Raw genomic sequence first — 26,963 nt, 5'->3', positions numbered from 1 at the left:
CACATCCAATTTTTCTATCCAAAACTATTTCAACTTCTCCAAATGTAAACCCTATAAACCAACAGTGGTCTATCTATCACCCAATAAAAACTTAGTAAAATTTCTACATATTTTCATCCTAGACATCAACAGTGAATACATCCTAGACACCAAAATAAGTACCACTAATTACTTTTCGAAAAAATACACCACAGCCAGATATCAACTGAGATCTCAATATCAATTAAAAAAAAAAAATTAAATTTTTTTAAACCACCTCCTTACAGACACCAACAGTGACATATTCCTCTATTCCTTCACCCATTACCAAATTTAGTGCTACTTAGTACTTTTCGTACACTTATAGCGCACATTTCCCAAAACCACCTCCATATCTTAACCACAGACACCAACATTGACATCCATATCAGATTTCGGGATTCCAGTTCTATTCCCTCATTCAATACCAAATTTCGTAACATTCAGAACTTTTCGAACCAATCTAGTACACATTTCCAAAACAATCTCTGTATCTCAGATAACAACCGTGACCTCAATATCAAATTTAAGCTCTTTAGTTCCCCAAGTACACATATCCAAAACTAGCCCCTCTCAACCACAGACGTCAACAGTGACATCAAATATCATATCATGTCAAATTTCAGTATTTCAGCTCTACTTCTTCATGCAACACTAACTGCAGTACATTTCCGTTTTTCTCGTACAATTACAGTACACATTTCCACAACCACCTATATATATTAGATCCAAATGCCAGTAGAGACCTCAGTATCAAATTTGAGGATTCCAGCCCTATCCCTTCACCCAATATCAAATTTACTTTGCGTACAAAAATAGGACGTATTTCCAAACCACCGCCAAACCTCGAACACAAATACCATCAGCAATCTCAAAATCAAATTTCAGAAATTTATCTCTACTCCTTCACCCACTAGCAAATATAGTACCATTCAGTACTTTTCGTACAATTATAGTACACATTTCCGAAACCACCTTCATATGTCCAGGTTACTCATGTACGGCGACTCTAGTTTAAAATTCCAGATTTTAGGTACTATATTCTGTACACACTACAAAATTGTACCAAATATGGTGCTATTTACAAGCACTTGTAGCACACATTTTGCAAGACCATCTCTTTGTCGCAAATCCACCATCAACAGGGGGGAAATCGCATAAAGAATATATATGTGAGGGACTTAAACACCAAATCGGATAAAATTTATATATGGGAGCTATAGCTATTTCTGAACCAACTTTCAAATTCAGGCCGTTTGGACTGATATTGGCCATTTGGAGCACAATTAAACCGAAATCGGTTGAAGATATACTATATGGGACGTATATCCAAATCTGAATCGATTTTGATAAAATTTGGCAGAGGTATTTTTGGGCTGCATCTGGTAACTGGTACCAAATACCATCGCTGCATATTCCGAATGTGAGGGACTTAAACACCAAATCGGAAGAAAATCTTATATATGGGAGCTATAGCTGAATTCAGTCCGATATGATAAAAAAATTCAGGTCATTTGGACTGATATTGGTCATTTGGTGCACAATTAACTCGAAATCGGTTGAGGATATTTATGGGAGCTATATCCAAATCTGAACCGATTTCGATAAAATTTGGCAGAGATATTTCTGGTTTGCATCTGGTAACTTGTACCAATTTGCATTGTTGTCGAATGCATATTACGCTTGTGAGGGACTTAAAACCCCAAATCGGATAAAACTTATATATGGGAGACATAGCTATATTTGAATCGATTTTCACCAAACTTGAAGTACTGGTTTATAGGATGAATTCGCTAGTAATTGCCAAGATTCAGTCCATTTGAGCTGATATTCTTGTGAAGCGCATATTACGCATGTGAAGGGCTTAAAACCCTAAATCTGAACCGGTTTTCTCCAAATTTGATGTACTTGCTTCTAGACTGAATTGGGTCGGATATACCAAAATACAGGTCATTTGGGATTATATTAGCTATTTGGTTTAACCCGAAAACGGTTGAAGATATATGGGAACTATATCTAAATCTGATCTGATACTCACCAATTTCAATAGGGTTCGTCCCTGGGCCAAATACATATTGCATTGAATGGTTGCAAATTTTCATCTCAATCGGATAATAAATGCGACCCTAATTTTGATCATAAAAAAAAAAAACAGACGGACTGGCACGTATAAATCGACTCAGAAAGTGAATATCTGAAGATTCTCAAGAGTAACAATGGGTCTATCTCGCTTTCTTCTCCATGTTACAAACAAATGCACAAAGACATAATATCCTTATCACTATGTGGTGTAGGGTATAAAAACGAGTGAAAATGGACAATATCGGTCCACTCAATCAAGTACCTCCCCCACAAAAGTACAAAGTTTGAAACTCCATTAAGCTCATAAAACGCAAAAGTAACATCGAATTCCATTTAGACTTGGCACATTTGATTATTTCTATCAACATAGGATCTGTTAAAAAAACGGTAGAGGTTGAATCATTCCTTCTGGTACCTCCCCCACAAAGGGTCAAAGTTTTGAATAACCGAAACGTTTATAAAATCCGAAATAAGCATCAGGTTCTCTTTATATTTCACATATTTCATTATTTCCACTAACAAAAGATCCGTTGTGAAGATGGGATATATCGGTCCACTCCTTCTGATACCTCCCCCCACAAATTTCAAAATTTTGAAAATCAATGAATCATAATCATAAAAAGCGAAATTGACATCCGATTCCATTCAAGACTTGATAAATTCCAATATTTCCATCAACACAATCCAGTCCAAACCTAGCACAGTCCAAACTTAGCACCCATATCATATTTATTTAGGTCCGACACGAAATGGCCAATATTGGCCCATTCCTTCGGAACCTACTGCATAAGGGGTTAAACATTTGAATAATCATAATAGAAGTCAAATTATTTTTAAATAATCGAACATTGGCTGTCGGCAAAACCGACCGACTTTTTTACTTTACAGAATTAAGAGGAAAATACCAAAAATTGTAATTCTTCTTAAAATGATGATGCTATCGAAATGATGATGCTTGCCTTGCCATTCATTCTGCATATTCCTTCATACTATATTTTTTTCTATATTTATTGAGAATCCATTTGATATTGATACAAAGTGGCTTTTTCGATCCATTAATTTAATATTTCCCTCCTTTTTGAATATAATGGCCTACTTAGCCAAGAATATAAGCACTTAAGTGTTATAAACGGTAGAACTTTTGAGAAAACTTACAAATAAACCACAAAACAGTTATATATTATTATTTTGAAATATTTGCATGTCATTGGGAAAATACCACTAAATGTTTCATAAATATTATCCACAAAATAAACTCATCGACAAAAAAACGCCAACTCACACACACTTCCGAATTCGATTCAGTAGCATTTTTGTGGTAAAAAAATACAAATAAAAATGAAAACGTTTCGTTTCGATTTCAATGGCCAAACAATGCAATTCGTTATGGAATACCCAATGAAACTATAAATGACTATAAAAAACGAAACAATTTATGTATAAGCCTCCACCAAACTGCCTGGCATGGGAGGCAGCATACCCAAAAGAGAACATCATTAAAAAACACAATACAGGAATGATAAGCCACCGTAAGCTACTAAATGCAAAGGAGCTTGGCTACCACTAATGCATATGTCAATGCAATTTGAACATCATTAATCATTGGCCGCGCAAAAGAGAAAGAGAGAGAAACAGAAAAAAGTGGCAATTTAACAACAACACTAAAACGAAGTAGGCCAGGTAATGCAAACTCCCCGAAAAACTTGTAAAGTCATTCACAAAAATTACATTCGGGCCAAAGTATCTACCAAAAAGTATGGCAACAAAAAAAAAGCCTCACTACGCATCCTCACCTCTCGCCCCTCTTCCTACCATCTCAAATTGCTGTCTGTTTATATTTCTCACTTAATTGTTTTGTTATACGCCTACCGGCCTTTTACAGCCTCTAAATGCTGTGGCATTGTCCGTTTTTTGTTGTCGTACAAATATCCTGCTGCTACTTTGTTTTGCCCAAAGGCCACTCGCTCGCCTATCGTGGCATCTTCTTTTACAATATAATTGCACTTTTTTTTTTTTTTGCTGCTGACTGTTTGCCTATAGCTCACCTTAATCCAATACGAAAAGTCAGTGTAATCCTATTAAAACCAGAAATATTTGTACTACACAAATGCCATGACTACGACGATGATGATGACGAGGTATACTCGCTGGAAAAGGATTAGTGGGCAGTGAGCGGCTTAATGAAAATCTCTAAATTGCTTCAAACGCCAGGGAGTGAACCAGTGATGCTCAGCTCTTGCTGTTATTTGCTGTCAAATTTATGTAAATAAGACGGCGCCTAAGTTTCATTAAGACCGGCGCCTTTCATTTAATTGAATTCACTCGACTAGAAAACAGAGACGAAATGGGCCAAACAAAAGACTTAAGATGCAAACCCTCGTTTTTTGCAGTCTGTGATGAGAGAGAGAGAGGGAAATATTAGATTTCTAATTGCAAATGGTATATGACTTAAGTAGATCAATTATGGTAAAATTTAATGTAAAGTTAAAAATACGTGGAATATTTTGGGGGATAATTTTAGCCTTAAGAAAGGGGTATTTTTCGTTCTTTTATATACCCAACACCACATACTGGTAATGGTATAACGTCTTTGTGTATTTGTTTGTAACATGGAGAAGCGACATCGATCTTTTGAGAATCTTCGTAGAGTCACGTTCTGAGTCGATTTATGCATTATAATCCGTCCACGTATTCTTGTGAACAAAATGCAGGTCGCATTTATTATCGAATTGAGATTAAATTTTGCAAAGGACGAACCTTATTGAAATTGGTGAAAATCGGATCAAATTTGGATATAACTCCCATACATCTTTAACCGATTTCGGGATAATTGTGCACCAAATGTCCAATATAATTTTGGCACATCCAACCGAATTCAGTCTAGAAGCAAGTACATCAAATTTGAAGAAAATATTCTGAGATATAGCCATAGCTACCATATATATGTTTCATACGATTTGGGGTTTTAAGTCCCTCACATTCGTAATATGCATTCGACAACAATGATATTTGGTACGAGATAGCTTATAGAGCTTTGAAATAACTCTGCCAAATTTTATCAAGTTTGGATCAGATTTGGATATAGCTGCCATATATATCTTCAACCGATTTCGGGCTAACTGTGCGCCAAATGGCCAATATCAGTCCTAATGACCTGAATTTTTGCACATCCGACCGAATTTAGTCCAGCAACAAGTACATTACATTTAGAGAAAATAGGCTCAGATATAGCTATAACTCCCATATACATGTTTCATCCGACTAGGTGTTTAAGTCCCTCACATTCGTAGTATGCACTCCACAACAATGATATTTGGTATCAAATGTCAAATACATCCTAGAAATACCTCTGCCTAATGTTATCAAGATCGGTTCAGATTTGGATATAACTCCCGTATATATCCTCAACCGATTTCGGGCTAATTGTGCGCCAAATAGCCAATATCAGTCCAAATGACCTGAATTTCAAGTACACCAAATTTGGGCTTAGATATAGCTATAGCTCCCATATATATGTTTCATCCGATTAGGTTTTTAAGTCGCTCACATTCGTAGTATGCATTTGACAACAATGATATTTGGTACAAGATATCTTATAGAGCTCGGAAATATGTTTGCCAAATTTTGATCGAGAACGGTTAAGATTGTGATATAGCTCCCATATATGTATATATATACAGGGTGAGATGAAAAAACTGCAACCAACTTCAGTAGGCTGTCATTTCCAAGCCACTCGTCCAACAGCTATTAAAATTATTCCAGTGACAGCTAATTATTTTGCTTACAAACGTACAAAAGCAATTTGGTGAGAATTTTCCAGAAAAAAATGATATTCGTGATGGAATTCAAGCGTGATAGTGTGATTTCTTTATATCTGGATGGAAAACCACAAGTGGCTTTCGTTAGAGCACGCCAGCATTTAAATGCGAACAAATCTTCTGTGTGTCGTACCATCGCTCGTTACCGAGATGCTGGTAGCGTAGCCCGACGTCAAGGAAGTGGAAGTGGACGGAAGAAAACAGCAACGTCAGCAGAAATGGTTCGAAAAGTAAAGAAGCGACTTGATCGAAATCCGCGTCGCTGTGGCAGAAAAATGGCTCGTAAGCCAAACATATTCCATTCAGCAAGTATTGAAAAATGAGCTCTGGGTAAAGCTATTGAAATTTCAAAAAGTGCAAGAACTTACACCGCCACAGAAAGAAAATAAACTCAAAAGAGCTAAATAATTGCTTCTCTTGGCCGAAAGTGGTGAACTGCCAAATTTGGTTTTCTCCGATGAGAAAACATTCGTTGCCCAGCAGTTTGCAAACAAACAAAATGATCGTGTTCACAAGCCAAAGAGGTCTGCTGATAATGTGCACCTTCGGTTGGCCAACAGAATTCAAGCGACGGCCATGGTGATGGTGTGGGCCGCCATAACAGCCGATCGTCGCTCTCGCTCGTATTAGTCGACCGTGACATCAGAATAAATGCCAAATATTATCGCAAAATATTCTGGAGGTTATATTAAAGCCTTGGGCAAACATTTTGGACGCAGACCCTGGACATTCCAACAGGACTCAGCACCATCGCACTCAGCACGCTCTACCCATGAATGGTTACAAAATTCGCTTCATTTCCAGCGCACAATGTCCTCCAAAATCTCCGGATACCAATTCGTTGGAATATTGTGTCTGGAGTATTTTGGAAAGCATGGTTGGCACTAACAAATGCTAAAGAGTAGATCACCTCAAGCAAACGCTTCGCCGGGAATGGGGCAAAATACCAAAGAGCAACATTCGGGCAGCGTGTGACGGTTTCATTGGCCGTTTGAATGCCATAATTTGGGCCAAAGGTGATCAATTAGATCAAATCTAAACTTATTCTAAAATTTGATGATATTTCCGACATTTGTTGCTTTTATTCAATAAAATTTAAAAAAAAATGTAAAAATTATGGCGTTCGACTTTATTGCAGTTTATATATATAGCTTCCGAACGAGTTGAAGTTCTATGATAAAATTTTACTCAAATGTGTGTGTGTCTCCTCTGCAAGAATCTTGGTAACTGTACCTTCCTATATTCTCTATTTTCATGATTTTGGTGACATTATTCACCGGAGTTGTTTAATATTTGGTATTTGAAGTTCGAAATGGATACTACAGCCTATGACAGAAAATTGTCTGTGCAGGTCCACATCTTCGTATAGCCCCTATATAACGTTACCTCCCTTATTTCGGTATTTTGATGATTTTAGGCACACTATTTACCTGAATTGTTTAAAATTTCGTATTTGATGTTCGTAATGGTTACTACAGCCTATGACAGAAAACTATCTATGCAGGTCCAGGTCTTCGTATAGTCTTCCAAAAAAAACGTTAACTCCCTGTATTCTGTCATTTTAAGATTTCAACAGAAATTTTAAAAGAATTGTTTAAAATTTACAATTTTTTTATTCGCAAATTTCTTCAGGATCAAATTTAATTCATAGTGAATTCAAATGTAAATTTTAAAATATTGATTATCAGGAGCTAAAATTTCTCTATAATGAAAATTCAAAACGTCCAATTACACAATATTAGGCTGGTCTTGATCATTGTAATCATAGTCATCTTAAATCATCAAAAATATTAGTATATCAACGAACAGTGTATCTGGTGGGTCCAATGTTTAAAAGACTTTATTCTTCAACAGAATAATAAAGTATATATACCCTCCATTGAATGATGAAGGGTATAGAAAAATATACTTCAATTAAAAAATAATGCAGATAATATTCACAATAAACAAATTAAAACACATTATACCGAATACTGCATAGCATTCTCGGTATGTTTTTTAATTGCTATCACATTCAATGTACTGGGTAATGTTCTAAGAACACTAGCGATTAACACGAATTAACCTAAGTTAATTAACAATCGCAAAACAACCGCTCAACATTTTGCAATGCAAATTTCGCAAAAAATGTTTTCCTCTTCTCCAAATCTCTGACATTTGCATTTGTCGATCAATTAAACTACAATTGCTAAACGCTTCAAGCTTCAAAGTCTAATGATGGATATATGAATGGCAATGTTACTGCCACATACGGGTACATTGAGATTGAAGACTATAAACCTGGTAATTATTTGTTAAACTTGAATTTGATCTGAAGTCAAATGCAAATACGAAATACCAACTGCAGCAGCAACTGGCAACAAATCACACATCTCAAACCGTCAGTCAGTTGATCAGTAAAAACTAACCTGAGATAATAAAAAAAAACACAAAATGCTTTGGAAAACGCTTTCACTCAAAACAAAATTGTTGACTTTTTGTAATTTTTCGTCGATCAACAAACGGAGGATGTTTGGCATTATTGCCAAATGATTAAACAATTAACGTCCACTTGGCCAGATTATAATTTTCCTCTTTGGCGAAACGCAATCAAAAATGATTTGTTAGCCAAATGAAGCCTATGTTGCAACAAATGCCACATTTCGAAATATTAACTCAACGACGAAATGACAGTGTAAATGGTGGAAAAAATGCAACTCTTAACATTTTACGACTGTACACAAGTCACTACCTGACTATGATGACTATCAAACTTGAATAACTTAATCAAATCCTCTTGAAAGTGTATTTGTAAGTCTCCAATGAATACATTTTTGTAATTTCAACGATGTCCAAACTTCGATAAAGTTCGTGATGTGTTAGAAAATTGTATTTACATTCGAAAATCTGCCAAACTTAAAGAAAACAGATTAAAAAGTCGGTTTTGCCGACAGATGTACACCCTCAGCCTATTTCAGCCTATTAAAATATATTTTGGCTTACTTTATGATTATTCGAAGTGTTGAACCTTTTTGGAGAAGATACTGAAGGATTGGACTAATATTATCCATTTCTCATCGGAACCAACTCGGATACAAATATTACAATTTGCTCAATTTGAACAATACTGACTACTTCCTTCACTTTATATGAGATATGGAATATAGTGGACCTTATCTAAAACCGATTAAAAATATTTGGATGTGCAAAATTTGAAGAATTTTCATTTTTTTGGGAATTATTGCTAATCATATTTTTAATCTTCTGTGGGAAAGTGATATTCGCATCGGATCACTGATTGATTGATATTGATATACCATGTTTGAAAATATCGCCGACTTGTTTCGCAAGTTGTGAGAGATATAAGTTTGCAAATTGTTAACCATTGTGGAAAAGGTAACAGAAGGATAAGATCTTCAAGCCAGATCTTGTATTAATTAACAAGTAAAAAAGCTGTAAGTTCAGCCGGGCCGAACTTTGTATACCCTCCACCATTTGAACCAAATTTGGGAATTTTCCAAAATATAAAATCCGTTAAAAATCCTGCTAGGGTCTATACGACCACGTGGACCTGCATAGGCAACTTCTGTCATAAGCTATTACAATATTCAAATGTGAAACTTGAAAACGTGGACCCGCAGAGACAATTTTCTATCATAGGCTGTAGTATCCATTACAAACTTTAAATGCGAATTTTGAAACAATTCCGGTAAAAAATGTCGCTAAAATCATCAAAATACCAAATATCGGGGGGTACCGTTATATGGAGGCTATACGAAGACGTGAACCTGCACAAACAATTTTCTGTCATAGGCTGTAGTATTCATTACGAAATTCAAATACCAAATTTGAAACAATTCCGGTAAATAATGTCGCTACAATCATCAAAGAACCGAATATCGGGAGGTACCGTTATATGGGGGCGATACTAAAACGTGGACCTACATGACCCATTTTCAATACCAAAGGTCCTGCAGACATAATATAAATTTGAGCAAAATTTTATTAATCTACCTCAATTCGTTCGGAAGCTAGAGTGATTTCCACAGACGGACATAGGGACAGACGGAAGGACATCACTAAATCGACATAGAATTTGTGGGTCTAAATGTATATTTCGGAATGACCAACTTAATATACCCTCCATACTATGGTGGAGTGTATAAAAATGTATATCAGAGCCGAGTACCACAAAATGGAGACGTACGTCCCAAAATTCACTCCATTTTGGCTGATATTAGCCATTATTTGCACAATAAACATGAAATCGGATTAAGGATATGTATGGGAGCTATATCCACATCTGAGCTGATCTGGATAAAATTGGCAAAGGTATATTCGAGCTCTATAAGATATCTAGTAGCAAATATCATTGTTGTCGAATGCATATTACGAATGTGAGAGTCTTAAAGACCAAATCGTATGAAACATATATATGGAAGCTATAGCTATAACTGAACCGATTTCCACCAAATTTGATGTACTTGCTTCTAGACAAAATTCGGTGGGATATACAAAAATTCAGGAATTTTGGACTTATATTGACATTTGGTGCAAAATTAACTCAAAATCGGTCGAAGATACATATGGGAGCTATATTCAAATCAGGACCGATACTGCTAAAATTTGACAGAGGTATCTCTGGGCTACATCTGATATCTGATACCAAAGATAATTTTTGTTGGGTGCATATTACGAATGTGGGGGATCTAACCAGCAAATCGGAATGCATATTACGAATGTGAGAATCTTAAAGACCAAATCGGATGAAACATATATATGGGAGCTATAGCTATATCTGAACCGATTTCCACCAAATTTGATGTACTTGCATCTAGACTGAATTCGGTGGGATGGACCAAAATTCAGAATTTTGGACTTATATTGACATTGGTGCACAATTATCCCGAATTGGTTGAAGATATATATGGGAGCTACATCTAAATCTGAACCGATCTTGCTAAAATTTGACAGAGGTATCTCTGGGCTATATCTGATATCTGATACCAAAGATCATTTTTGTTGGGTGCATATTACGAATGTGGGGGATCTAACCGGCAAATCGGATGAAACTATATATGGGAGCTATAGCTATATTTGAACCGGTTTTTACCAAATTTTAAATACTCGCTTCTAGACTGCATTTCATTCGGAAGTGCCAAAATTCAGTTAATTGGGCTGATATTAGCCATTTGGTGCACAATTAACCAGAAATCGGTCGAAGATATATATGTGACCTATATTTGTATTTATATTTGAACCGATTCTTACCAATATCAATAGGGTTCGTCCTTGGGTCAAACAGGTATTGTTTGGAATTTTTTATCCTAATCGGGTAATAAATGCGACCTGCATTTTATTCACAAAATACATGCACAGACGGACTGACATGCATAAATCGACTCAGAAATGATTCTATGAAGATCATTAAAAGTAATTATGGGTCTATCTCGCTTCCCTCTCCGTTTTACAAACAAATGCTCAAAGACATAATACCCTTACCACTACCTGTTGTTGGGTATAAAATCTGGAGGTACCGTTATATGGAGGCTATAACAAATACTGAATTCATACAAAAACTTTTTTTTGCAAAGAAGACTTGTATCTTTGAATATCTTTGTGATTTAACGTCTTCCGAATTCTTTCTGGCCCCAAGGAAGGTAATGTAAATACCATCAGCCCAGTGTTGTGGTACTAAAAATTAAACCTCTTCTTGAAAAATTCACATATATAATAATTTCTACGGAAAAATATCGAGATTTTTTCGTAGAACATCTATACAATTTTTATATATCCTGCCTTACGGCTACTGAGGGCATTTATCATTTGAAACAGCCAAATAAGGCTTCGCCGAAATAATAGCTCTCTTTGCAGAAAATCCGTTAAATGGCAGTGAGAGTCGATCTAGAGGGGTCCGTATATTTGTCTGTTTTACTGACTAGTGCGTTCTATGACTTCCGAAGGTATTATCTGATAACGTCTAAACTTGGTACCATGTAATATTTTCATTAAACTTAGATTGGTGCCTCTAATGGAGTGCTCAAATTCTGAAATTAAAATAAAAATTTTGAATAGATTTTGTTCAAAACTCCGATTTACCAATTATTGTGCTAATTATTAGGCGGCACCATATCTTACGCTAACCAAGAACATGTGTCTCTCTTTATGTGATACTTGAATATTTTAGGGTGTTATACACTGTACGATACATAATATTTAGAGGAGGATATAAAATGCACCGGAAAAGGTTTTCGAGGAATTTCTGCCATTTTTCTGGAAGAATATATTTTGAGGGAATTTTACAAAAACAAAAAAAAACAGTAAAGAAAGTCTTAAAATCGGGCGGGGCCATTTGGTGCACAATTAATTTGAAATCGGATTAAGATATATATGGGAGCTATATCCAAATCTGAACCGATCTCAATAAAATTTGGCAAATATATTTCTGAGCTGTATTTGATATATTTCCCTGAATATCGTTGTTACGGAGTGCATATTACGGTTGTGGGTAACAAATATAACAAATTGGATGAACAATATATATGGGAGCTATAGCTATATCTGAACAGATCTTCACCAAATTTGACATACTAGCTTCTAGACTCAATTCAGTCGTAAGTATCAAATTCCATCCCATTTGGACAAATATTAGACATTTGGTGCACAATAAAAGATAAATCGGACGAAGTTATATATGGGAGCTATATCCAAATCTGAACCGATCTCGATAACATTTAGCAAATGTATTTCTGAGCTGTATTGCTATACTTTCCCAAATATTGTTGTTACAGAGTGCATATTACGGCTGCGGAGGACAAAAATAACAAATCGGATGAACAATATACATGGGAGCTATAGCTATAACTGAACCGATTTTGATCAATTTGGCATACTTATTTTTAGGTCTAATTTGGTTGTATATGCAAAATTCCATACTATTCGGGCTGATATTACACGTTTGGTGCACCATAAAAGGCAAATCGGACGAAGATGTATATGGGAGCTGTATCTAAATTTTTACCGATTATCTCCAATTCAATAGGGTTCGTCCTTGGGCCAAACAAATGATCAGTGCAAAATTTCATCTGATAGGGCAATAAATGCGAACTGCACTTTGTTTACAAAAAATACATGGACAGACGGACGGACGGACACGTATAAATCGACTCAGAATGTGATTCTATGCAGATCATCAAAAGGAACTATGAGTCTATCTCGTTTCTTTTGCCTGTTACAAACAAATGCCCAAAGACATTATACCCTGATGTGTAGGGTATAAAAAAAATATTCAATGAAACTCATCATAAACCAGAGCAAAAATAAAGGAAGTCTTGGACAAATCTTTTTCATCGTTTTAAAATGCAAATTGAATTTAAACTAAGAATTTAAGATATAGTTTATAATGATTAACTCTTCTTTCTTACTCCAAATACATTTTAAATTTGTTAAATTGTTTACTTTTGGATGCCATTAAAATTTTCCAACAATGTTCTACATATGTGGAACCTTTAAAATACAATTATCTTTTATTGATTTCCTACAAATTTGACCCAAATCTTTACAATCTTTGGACACCATTGTCGCAAATATGGCAATCCACTTAAAAATGCATAAAAATTCAAATGAATAATTACAAACAAAACATTATGACTTTTTTTAACTGGGTATCCCAGCATCCACCTCGAGCGAATCCAACAACGTCAACTAAAATAAAAATTTAACGATTCTGCAATACTAAAAGACTTAATAACTAAATTGTCATCGTTCATTAAGGAACATCTTCAAGCGGTCAATCAACCAAAATCCGAAAAAGAAGTCCAGAAGACCATGACAACTGCATTGATTGCATTTTAGATGCAAAAAAGAGAAGAAAAAAACAATCAAAGTGTTAAAAAGTGTTAACACCAACATTTCATAAACCGACGACATTTTTCCTCTTCACCTAAAGCATCTTAAATTGATATTTTGAATTTTTTTTCCTCCTCTTTTTTCGGTTTTTTCTTTTTTCCCAATAAAAATGCAAATAATCACCTTAACAGTCAATACACTCTCTGCACCGCCTTCACTTTGCCTCTTACCTTCGATTTTGATACCACGTCTTAACCTGACAATCACTCAATTCCAATTTATTAGCCAATTCCATACGATCCTGGACACTCAAATATTTCTGACGTTCGAATGACTTTTCCAGTGTCTGCAGTTGATGATCGGTGAATGCGGTGCGTGCCTTGCGCTGCTTTTTGCTTAAGCCCATCAGATTGTCATTGCTCTTAATGCTCTGGCCATCATCGTCTTTGGCACCTGTAAACGACAGAGTAAATGAAAAAAAAAATGTTAAAAACAAGAAAAGTGATTACATACAGACATGCATAAATGTAAAGTTGTCATTTTAAGAAGATCTTTTTTTTGGTGTAATTGCTTTATTGTTTTTCTTGGTTTAAATTCAAATGATTTAAATTCAAGTCCAGTTTTAAACTCCGACCTTATGATACCCTAGAACACTACATTATCCCAACATACCAAATTGACTTGAGAATAATATTTTAATAAGCTTACAAACATAAGCCTAAAGCTTGAGAAGATCTTGAGAATGTATTGAGAAATGTTTGTTTAACAATTATAGAATAATCGAAAAGGAACCCTTATTCATAAGCTTATTCTTGTAATTGCAGAATAAGCTTACGAAAGTAATATTTTATAAAGCTTATTTTTTCAATGGTAAAAAATATTTATTTATTCATTTTTAATTATTTTACACATTTCATTCATTGATTGCCATCCCAGCTGTCACTGTATCCTGTTGCCTTGATACCTAGATGCTTTCTTTCCCCTTATTTGAGCTTCTGTATCTCCTCCACTTATTCTTCACTTCTGTTGAATTCCTGCAACTTTTTGACGCCTCCATTCTGAAATGAGATTGAAATAATTTATACTACAGATTCCCAGATTTATTATTCATCTTTACCTTAGAGTTTCGTCCGGAAATGGGTCCTAAATTCGCGTCATTTTGATTTTAACCAAAGAAAATAATTTTTTGTTGACAATTTTCACAAAAAAAAAATCAAAACAAATTTGTCAACAAAGGACAGATTTGAGAAAAGTTTGTGCAAAAAAGTGTTTCTCAAGCATTGTTGAAAAATTCTTATGATAAACTATTTTCATAATATTATTCTCAAGCTGTATTGTATTTTTGGTATGTTGGGATGTTGGAAGCCCCCTTATGTCAAAATCCATTATGGAAAATTTCGTTTGAAATAATGTCGTATGTTTTTGACTGGGGACATTTGCCCAATATTTACGCACTTTCTAGTGTCGTTAGGTATTCAAAATATATTCACAATTTTACAGCTAAGTATTGTCCAATGGCCACCAAAAATGTCAAACATGTTCAGTGATTTAATTCTCTTTTCATGCAAAATTCAGTGCCGATTGGTTTTCTATTGTGACCTGTAGAGCGACTGCAAAGTCAGGAAAATTTTAATTTTTTTTTTTTGGTTCATCTGAACCCATAAATGTACATCTTCAAAAACAATTGGTTTCAGTTTTGGCCCTATCCCTACCCCTATGCAAAATTTCGTGAGGATCGGACGATAGTTGTGACCTGTATATAATACCCTCAACACATAGTTTGATAAGGTGTAAACTAGCCTTACAGAATAAAAAATTCAAAATCGTAAATCAAATTGAAACAAGAAAAAAAGCTGTAAGTTCGGCCGGGCCGAACTTTTAATACCTCCCACCATGTGGTACAAATTTGGAAATTTTCAAAAAAAAAAATCTGTTAAAATCTTAAAAATACCGAATGCAAAGGCAACTTTTGTTATAAGCTATTGCAATATTCAAATGCGAAACTTGAAAAAATCGTTTTATAATGTAGATAATATCATCAGAATACCGAATATAGGGAGGTACCATGGGGGTTATTAAACGTGGACCTGCATAGACAATTTTCTGGCATAGGCTGTAGTATCCATTACGAACTTCAAATACGAAATTTTAAGTAGTTCCGGTAAATAATGTCTCTAAAATCATCAAAATGCTCAATATCGGAGGGTACCGCTATATGGGGGCTATACGAAGACGTGGACCTGCACAGACAATTTTCTGTGATAGACTGTAGTATTCAATTCAAACTTCAAATACCAAATTTGAAAGAATTCCGTTGAATAATGTCGCTACAATCAACAAAGAACCGAATATCCGGAGGTACCATTATATGGGGGATATATGAAGACATGGACCTGCACAGACAATTTTCTGTCATAGGCTGTAGTATCCATTACGAACTTCAAATACCAATTTTGAAATAGTTCCGGTAAATAATGTCGCTAAAATCATCAAAATACCCAATATCGGGAGGTACCGTTATATGGGGGCTATACGAAGTCGTGGACCTACATGGCTCATTTTTGGTCTAAGGATGAACTTCAAATACCAAACTTGAAACAAATCCGGTAAATAATGTCGCTAATATCATCAAAATACCGCATATCGGGAGGTACCGTTATATGAGGGCTATACGAAGACCTATATGACCCATTTTCAATACCAAAAATCCTACAGACATAGTACAAATATGTGTAAATTTTCATCAACTTACTTCATTTCGTTCGGAAGCTAAATCGACATAGAATTTTATGCTGATCAAGAATATATATACTTTGTGGGGTCTAAAATGTATATTTCGAGGTGTTACAAACGGAATGACAAACTTAATATACCTTCCATACTATGGTGGAGGGTATAAAAATCGCATGGGAGAAAATATATGACAAAAATTGAAAACATTTAAAAATAATATTCACTTTTTTGTTATTTTTTTACACTATGTTCTTAGATTTTATCCTTTTCTGGGAAGAGACCATTCCGATTGATGAGAATTATGAAAATTGAAAATGAATTGAGCAGAATAATTAAGATCTATTTCTTTTTACAATAAATTGTACCTATTGTGCTATATATCCCATATCTTGGCTATCAGCATCACTGTAAGGGTCAGAAGTGTCCGTTTTATGCATTTGTGATTTGGCAGGAATTAAAACTATTCGTGGTTTAGTGGAAATTTTTCAAACTCTAACTCCATGCGAAATTCCGCCTCGATTGGTTTAAATTGCGGCCTCTGTTTTTTTTTTTTGGTCCAATTCAACCTCTAAATATTTTGCAAACATCTCCTTTATCGTAAAGAAAAATCGAAAAATTATAACATTTTGCACCAAAAAGCCTTCAAAAGTTTATCGAAGTGCATATTAGTTAAACCCTTGTACACTGGTTCCACACCCAACTTTTCTGGACAAAAATATTCCAACGTATTTTTATACCATCAGTCATATGGCTACAAAGGGTATATATCATTTGATACGGCCAAAACGTGCCTAGTCGAAATAACGGTTTTAGACCATAGGTCTCTTTGGACCAAATCCGTTTCAGGACATTTGGAGTCGATCTAGCGATGTCCGTCCGTCCTTTTGTCTGTCTGGCTGGCTGGTGCGCACGATAACTCTCGAAGGAAGTATCCGATTTGATCCAAAGTTGGTACATCGTAATATTATTGTCACACTTAGTTCGAGTTCGGAGATGGGCACTATTGGTTCACTCCTTCTGGTACCTCCCACACAAAATGTCAAAATTTTCAAAGAAAATAATTTATTGCACAGATAAGCCGATTTTGCTCCAACTTTGCAAATCCTAATATTTGCATCAGTGCTAGGTCAGGTGCGAAAATGGACAATATCGGTCCACTCTTTCAAGTATCTCCCCCACAAAGGGTCAACATTTTGAATATTACAACTCTTATAAAATGTGATGTAAGAATCCGATTGTCTTAAAATTTCACACATCCCAATATTTTTATAAACCCCAGATCTAGTGCTAAGATGGAATATATCTGTCCACTCCATCTGGTACCCCCCCAACAAAAGGTCAGAATTTTGAAAATTCATTGGGCTCATAAAACGCGAAATTAAAATTCGATTCTATTTAGACTTGGCACATCTGAATGTTTGTATCTACACAAGATATGTTATAAATATGGTAGAGGTCGGACCATTCCTTCTGGTACCTTCCCCACAAAGGGTAATGTTTTGAATAACCAAAACGCTTATAAAATCCGAATTAAGCATCAGATTCTCTTTACACACATCCCATTATTTCCACTAACAAAAGATCTGTTTTGAAAATGGGATATATCGGTCCACTCCTTCTGGTACCTCCCCCACAAGGGCCGAAAATTTTAAATATCCACGAAGCTCATAAAAAACGAAATTAACATCTGATTCCATTTAAGACTTGGAATATCTCAATATTTCCATCTCTATCCCCAACACTCAACGGCACATTTTTTGGCATTTTGCATTAGCACTTTCGTATGTACATATTTAAAAAAACCAACTCCTTCTCGCAGCCGCAGACACCAGCTCTATCCCTTCACCCAATACCAACTATAGTGCGATTTAGTGCTTTTGAATAAGTGTTGTACACATTTCTAAAACCATCTTCATATCTTAACCAATATGTGATACTATATGATACCCTACATGACTATGCGTATTTAGTAGAGCTCCCGACCATGTTTCATTAAATAGAAATATTCGGTTGAATGTGAAAAAATCTATCCAATGTGGGATGATATTACATCTATGGTGGACAATAACAGTAAAATCGAATAAAGATATGTATCGAAGCTATATTAAAACCTGAATCGATCTCGAGCAGTATCTGATGTCCGATATCAAATATCATGTTGTGGAGTGTGGGACTTAAGCCCCAAATCCCAATCGATTTTCACCAAATTTGATTTAGTTTCTTCTAGACTGAATTCCGTCGGAAGTGCCAAAGCTCTATTTGGGCTGATATTTCCCATTTGGTGCACAATAAAAATATGGGAGCTAAATCCAAATCTGAACCGATCTTGACAAACTTTTAGGCACTTATTTCTGATTTGATATTTGGTACCAAAGATCATTCTTGTGGAATGCATATTACGTATGTGAGGGACTTAAACACCAAATCGTATAAAACATATATATAGGAGCAATAGCTATATCTGAACCGATTTTCATGAAGTACTTGTTTTTGAGCTGAAGTCGGTCGATTGTGCCAAAATTCAGGTCATTTGGACTGATATTAGCCATTTTGTGTACAATTAACCCGAAGTCGACTGAGAATATATATGGGAGCTATATCTAAATTTGAACCGATTGTCATCAATTTCAATAGGGTTCGTCCTTGGGCCAAACCAATTGCAATTTGCAAAATTTCATCTCAATCTGATGAAAAATGCGACCTGCATTTTGTTCACAAAAATACATGGACAGACAAAACATATGATCTACAATACCATAAAGTTTTATTGGATAAACACCCGTCTGATGCTCTCCCCCACCTCACTTTTCAAAAAAGCATGGGTATTGTGTACAACATCAAACCTAGTGCACACCACTGTAATTCAACACCTCCATGACGATTTATGTCACATTAAACATTTTCTAATTGACAATTAATCAATTGGGATTATTGTAAAATGCGACTAGTCGGTAGGTTGTTTTTGTTTGGTTCATCATAGCGTGAGTCGGTTACAAATTACTGACATGCCTCTGACAATTATATCGAGACTGTGTTATTAAAAGCTAAATGGAAATGCATATGGCACGTAATAAGGAAATCAAAGATTTTTTCGGAAAAGCAACAACAAGATCAGCACATAGTACACTGGCAATTATGACTAGTTGAGGTAGTCGCAATAGCATTAGAAATAAAAAATAGCAGCAAGAGAGGGGGGAGAGAAAGAAAAGAAGCGTTAAGACATCGTAATATAAAAAAAAGATTGTAAAACATTTCCGCAAAATGTGGTTAAATGTTTCATTTGTAGACCGAACGATAGACCGGCCGACAAACTGTTAGAGCGGAATGTGATACACGCCAAGCCTTAACCCACAATGCAATGCCTTGTATTTGCTTGTGCTGCACGCCCTGGAAAGAAAACCAAAATGTTAATGAATTAATGAACCTATGAACAAAGCCACAGGCTTTGAAGTTCCAACAACTACAACCCATTTCCCTTCTCCCTATAAACTGCAAGACTTTGAAGATCTAAGAAATTATCTGCAAAAAGGTTTTGATTGCATTTTCTGCCACCACAACACGACCATTTAAAGACCCACTGCAAAAGAGCTGCTCCATAGCGCAATGGAATGGATGTGGAAAACTGCATTCAAAGTGTAAATGATTTAGTTCAAATTAAATGCTTTGGTAAACTTCGTGAAGTATGCCAACTCCAAGAGTAAAGAGGAAATATTAAACCCTATGCTGTGGTGGAACAGTGGGAAAGGATTTTTAAACAAAATCGACGTGAAAAAAATACAGAAATGAGAAATGTCAGGCCTTCACTTTGTGTTATGGGAATTTGAGGAATATAAATCGTACCAATGCATTTTACGCCTAAGTAGGGGTTTAAATATGGGATCGAATGGATGTATGGGTGATATATCATAATCTGAATCGATTTCCACTTAAGAAGAAGGATGTACTTTTTTGCTGTATGTGAATTCTAGAAATCAATATCATTCCTATAGAGCACATATATGGCAATGATAAGGCTAACAAGAAAAAAAGCATAAGTTTGGCCGGGCCGAACTTTGAATATCCTTCACAATTTGGAACGAATTTGGAAATTTTACAAAAAAAAAATCCGTTAAAATGTCTGTTAAAATCTTAAAAATAACGAAAATAGGATGTGACTCTTATATTGGTGTCTAGACTAAGAAGTGGGCCAGCTTTTGTCTTAGGACTTTACCATATTCAAATACGAAACTTGGAAGAATCTGGTGAATATTGTACCTAAACTCGTCAAAATATAAAATAGAGGGAGGTACCGATAAATGGGGTCTATACAAAGACCTGGACCAGCACACAGAATTTTCTGTTATAGACTCCAAGTAGGAAATATAAAATAATTCAGGTGAATAATGTCCCAAAAATTATCAATATACGGAATTTAAGGAGGTACCGTTATATGGGGACTACACGAAGGCCTGTACCTGCATAGATAATTCCATGCCAGAGGCTGTGATACCTATTAGCAACTTCAAATACAAAATTTGAAACATTTTCGATGAATATCATCCCTTAAATCATCAAAATACCGAATATCTGGAGATACGGTTATATGGGGTCCATACGAAAACTTTAAAATAAATGTCCGGTTGTTCTGGAGTTAACCCAATCATAATGATTTGCCAAACAATACTGAGTAGAGACGACGCTTTAAACTGTCAATACAGCTGTCAGACAAAAGAGTGATTCATATAAAAAAAAAAATCTTAAAAAAACACTCTTTATATTCCGAATTTCTGGAACTTTCGAAGCAGAGCAAAGCTTAATTTCAGAATATTCGAAGAGCAATGAATATATATTGCAAAAGGGTATCTGGCCTTTATAACATACAACTTTGTCAGCAATCCTTAATTTTGAGGTTTACCGAGGAGGATTTATGTAAACATATTGCACATTTAACCAACATTCAATTTTTTTCATGTGTTTGTTTTCTCTTTCGAGACGAGCTTAATGATCTGAAATTTGCAGTGAAAAGGAAAGCCAGATAGACACTATCACACACTCACCACTATGCGACGCGTTTCGCCGTTGGTTAAGCGGCTCATCAGGCATATTTGGTGTGAATGATGGCTTACAAGGGCCGTTCTCTGGAAAGTAGTATATATTTCGAACTTATTGCAAATTAGCATATGCGAATTATACACTAGAAACTCTCCAGGTTCGACTCAAGTTCTATTGGCAGATCTTTTTCACAGCAAACTTTTTGTTTTTGTAGTGATGGATTTTTTGTCCACAACAACTACATTGCTTCCAATGCATACACTTGTTTTTTAGTGCTGCTTTAGGAAGACGGGTTAATGGCTCTGAACGTAGAGACGGCAACTTCTAGTTGGCTGCACACCGAGGTCCGCGGTTCAAATCCCACAGCCAGGCTCGGCTGGCCTCGGCCTCGTTGTGCAGCCAACTAGAAGTTGCCGTCTCTACGTTCAGAGCCATTAACCCGTCTTCCTAAAGCAGCACTAAAAAACAAGTGTATGCATTGGAAGCAATGTAGTTGTTGTGGACAAAAAATCCATCACTACAAAAACAAAAAGTTTGCTGTGAAAAAGATCTGCCAATAGAACTTGAGTCGAACCTGGAGAGTTTCTAGTGTATAATTCGCATATACTAATTTGCAATAAGTTCGAAATATATACTACTTTCCAGAGAACGGCCCTTGTAAGCCATCATTCACACCAAATATGCCTGATGAGCCGCTTAACCAACGGCGAAACGCGTCGCATAGTGGTGAGTGTGTGATAGTGTCTATCTGGCTTTCCTTTTCACTGCAAATTTCAGATCATTAAGCTCGTCTCGAAAGAGAAAACAAACACATAAATCATAAAACATATGATCTTCGCCTTAACAAGGCAAAATTCAATTTTTTTGTCCAAAACTATTTTAACCTCTCCATATGAAAACCCTAGAAACCAACAGTGACCTCAATATGAAATTTCCGAATTTCAGCTCTATCTCTTCATCCAATACCAAATTTAGTAACATTTGGTACGCATATCCAAAACAATCTACATCTCTTCATCGTAAATACCAACAGTTACCAACAAAATTAGTACCATTTAGTATTTATCGAAAAAGACTACCACAAGATACAAACAGAGACCTCAATATCAAATTTCGGGATTCAAGCTCAACCCCTTCCCCCATACCAAATTTAGTACAATTTGATATTTTTCGTGTAAATATAGGACGCATTTTCAAAACCCCGCCAAATATCAAACACAAATACAATCTAAATATTTCTACCCTTCTCCAATACCAATTATAGTACCGTGCACTACTTTTCGTACAATTATAGTACAAATTTCCGGCATCACCTCCATACGTCCAGGCTACACATGAACAGCGACCCTAATACGAAATTTCAGATTTCAAGTACCCCATACCAAATAGTAGAAAATATAGTACCATTTAGTACTTTTTGTGAGCTTGCAGTACAAATTTCCAAAACCATGCCTTCATCACAAAACCTACCACTAACAGGGATCCCAATACACAATTTCAAATTTTCAGCTTCATTCGTTCGTCCTAAACCAAAATGTTCCAAATTTAGTAACATTTAGTACAGCTCGCAGAGTTAGTACACATTTCCAAAACCACTTTCAAATATCAAACTTTCTCTCCAACCTAAATTTTAAGTTTTTCTCCCTATCCGTTCACATAATACCAAATGGTACCATTTTAGAAGTTTAGTAGCATTATAGAACTTTTCGTAAAACCATGGTTCTTCTATTTTACACTCTATCAATGACTTTCATTCCAAAATTCCGAATTCTAGCTCATTCCGTTTGTCCAATACAAAGTATTCAATTTTTAGTACATTTCAATTCTATTCGTATCCTTTCCGAAAACACAGCCTAATTACACGCCTACGCACCAAGACTGACTCTCGTGCAAAATTTCAAGATTCCTAAAACTAGAATCTTGAATCCGTTTTGTCTGGGCGTTGTGACCACTAGAGTGACTGCAAAATCAGGAAAAATTCTGTCTTTGGTTCTGACCCAAACACTGACTCTGAGAGCATTAGCCAGAATTGCAACCCGTAGTTTGCATACAATTAAACGTGGACTGGCGGATGGACATGGAGACGGAATTAGACTGACTCAGCTCGTTGATATAGGAAGATCGATATGCTGCATTATGACTATTTATACCCTACTTCACATAGTAGTAAGGGTATTATGTCTATGTGCATTTGTTTGTAACATGGAGAAGGACACGAGATAGATCCATAGTTGTTTTTGAGAATCTTCATAAAATCACTTTCTAAGTCGATTTATATGTACATTTAGAGGGTGTGATAAAAAAACTGCAACCAACTTCAAACTGATGTGATTTCTAAGCCACTCGTTGAAAGCTGTTAAAATTATTCTAGTGACAGTTCATTATATTGTGTACAAGCGTACAAAAGCATTTTGGTAAGAATTTTCCAGAAAAAATATCTATTCGTGATGGAATCCAAGCGTGATGTGTGATTTCTGTGATATTTGGCTGGAAAACCACAAGTGGCTATCGTTAGAGCACTCCAGCATTTAAATGTAAACAAATCTTTTGTGCCTCGTACCCTCGCTCATTATCGTGATACTGGTAGCGTAGCCCGACGTCAAGGAAGTGGACGGAAGAAAACAGCAACATCAGCAGAAATGGTTCGAAAAAAGAAGCGACTTGATCGAAATCCTCATCGCAGTGGGCGAAAAATGACTCGTGAGCTGAACATATCGCAATAATCCATTCGGAAAAATTGAATAATACCCTCGGGGTAAAGCCATTGAAATTCCAAAAAGTGCAAGATCTTACACCGCAACGGAAAGAAAATAGACTCAAAAGATCTAAAGAGTTGCTTCGCTTGGCCGAAAGTGGTGAACTGCCGAATTTGGGTCTCTCCGATGAGAAAACATTCGTTGTCCAGCAGTTTGCAAGCAAACAAAATGATCGTATTTAATTGCCAATGAGGTCAGCTAAAAATTTGCACCTTCGGTTGGCCACCAGAACTCAAGCGCCGTGTGTTGTGGGCCGCCATAACAGCCGATGGTCACTCTCCGCTCGTATTAATTGACCTTGGCATCACAATAAATGCCGAATATTATCGCGAAAATATTCTGGAGGGTGTATTAAAGCCTTGGGCACGCAAACATTTTGGCCGCAGATCTTGGACATTCCAACAGGACTCAGCACCATCGCACTCAGCACGCGCCACCCAAGAATTGTTAGAAAATGGGATACCTCGCTTCATTTCCAGCGCACAATGACCACCAAAATTTCAGGATACCAATCCGTTGGACTATTGTGTCTGGAGTATTTTGAAAAGCAAGGTTGGCTCTAAAAAATACCAAAGTGTCGATCACCTCAAGCAAGCGCTTCGCCGGGAATGGGACAAAATACCATAGAGCAACATTCGAGCGGAGTGTGATATTTTCATTGGCCGTTTTAAGGCGCGTGTCAAAGGTGACCAATTCGAACAAATCTAAACTTTTTCTAAAATTTGATTCTATTTCCGACATTGTTTGCCTTCATTCAATTAAATTTAAAAAAACTGTAAAAATTATGGCGTTTGACTTTGTCGCAGGTTTTTTTTATCTCACCCTGTAAGGTTCATAGTTGGTATGTTCTGCTTCACATAATTTTCCAACAGTAACTCTTTTTGTTATGGGAGCTCTACTAAATACGCATAGTGGTGTTGGGTAACATAGATTCGGCCCCGAACGACTTTTGACCTTTCCGTACTGTTTTTATACCCGCCACCATAGTATGGAGGGTATATTAAGTTTGTCATTCCGTTTGTAATATCTCGAAATGTGTTACCTACAAAGTATATATATATTCTTGATGAGCATAAAATTCTATGTCGATTTAGTGATGTCCGTCCGTCTGTCTGTTTGGTATTGGAAATGGGCCATGTAGGTCCACGTTTTCGCATAGCCCCCATATAACGGTACCTCTCGAAATGCGGTATTTTGATAATTTTAGCGACATTATTTAACGGAATTGTTTCAAATTTGCTATTCGAAGTTCGTAATTGATACTACAGCTTAAGACAGAAAATGGGCCATGTAAGTCCATGTCTTCGTATAGCCCCCGAATATTGGTACCTCCCGATATTCGGCATTTTGATGATTTTACCTACATTATACACTGGAATTGTTTCAAATTTGGTATTTGATGTTCGTAATGGATTCTACAGCCCATGACAGAAAATTGTCTGTGCAGGTCTACGCCTTCGTATAGGCTCCATATAACGGCACCTCCCGATATTCGGTATTTTGATGATGCAGGTCCACATCGTCGTTTATACCCTAATATAACGTCTACATTCGGTATTTTTAAGATTTTAACCGAATTTTTAATGGATTTTATTTATTTTTTTGAAAATTTGCAAATTTCGTTCCAAATTGTGGAGAATATTCGAAGTTCGACCCGGCCGAGCAGTAAGTTCGTTAACTCGTTTTAATTTTTATCAACTTTCAGTGTCCAAAAATGGTCAGGCGTGCGCCAGGTATTAGTTAGGCCTGTAAATTATGAACATGGATTATGGACTTTCACAAAAAACGAATGTTCTTTAACCTAATTTTTCCACTACCCCACTGTGCTCTTCCACCTCCACTACAAATATGCCAGCTAAACTGTCAGTCATAAATAGAGAAGTACATTTTCCACTTTTCTTGTTGTGGTTACTACAAAATTATGTAAATCTTTTGAATTGTTTTACTCCGACGGAATGAAGGAAAAAATGCTAAAATAAAGAGATAGCATCAACTTTGACTTCCATATGAGTGACGGGTACAGCGGGTAAACTTAACGGAGAATGGGAAATAACATAAACGCTGCTGAAAATACCTCAGATATTTGTTGTGCTATTAAAACCGCTGTTGCTTAAATGTGAAAATTGTGGTTACATCTGGTTATTGGGAAGTGGAGCCCCTTGTGACAGAATGTGAAAATTTCTAAGCCTCGGTGGAAGAGGCCAAATTTCACCCTGCCGCCTCCTCCGCCGCCACAAGAGAAACAATGCCATTTGGTAGAGAGAGGATCACTTTTGTATTTTAGAGATTTTGTTGGCATAATGTGAACTGTTTTTGTTGTTGCTATTTTTTACTTTAAATGTATAATTAAGTGTTTTGTGGCTAAATTGCATTAAACATGGTTAAATGTGCAACTGTAAACTGACTGCCTGCCTGCCTGCCTCGTTGCCGCCAATGTTGTTTCCATTAGTTGGAAGTTGGTTTTCTTCATTAGTCGTCGTTGTAGAGTAAATTTACCGCTTGTCTAAACATATTTCTTTCCTGCCACACAGAAATCTGCACAAAACACACCAACACTTAGTCACACGCCCGCGGTAGAGCTACTAAATAAAAACTTTTTTAAATAGTTCTCTGTTTTCCATTTTTTATTACATCAAATGCGGTTTTGTTTATAATCTGACTTTTATAATACTTATGTGTTGCGGAGCTGTTGTTTTTG

General features: G+C 36.0%; 1 protein-coding gene across 1 annotated transcript in view; it reads right to left on the bottom strand.

Moving 5' to 3' along the window:
- Positions 1–26,963, bottom strand: part of LOC131802078 (homeobox protein B-H2-like) — a 65,316-nt gene that overhangs the window by 2,694 nt on the left and 35,659 nt on the right. The window contains exon 2 of the mRNA XM_059121433.1: positions 13,976–14,198. Within this exon, the coding sequence (XP_058977416.1) occupies positions 13,976–14,198 (223 nt within the window). The remainder of the gene's footprint in view (positions 1–13,975; positions 14,199–26,963) is intronic.

This window comes from Musca domestica, unplaced genomic scaffold (assembly GCF_030504385.1).
Source record: "Musca domestica strain aabys unplaced genomic scaffold, Musca_domestica.polishedcontigs.V.1.1 194, whole genome shotgun sequence".
In the NCBI taxonomy this organism is placed as follows: Eukaryota; Metazoa; Arthropoda; class Insecta; order Diptera; family Muscidae; genus Musca; species Musca domestica.
The sequence above is the reverse complement of the archived record's forward strand: the minus strand, read 5'-3'. Positions and strand labels throughout refer to the sequence as shown.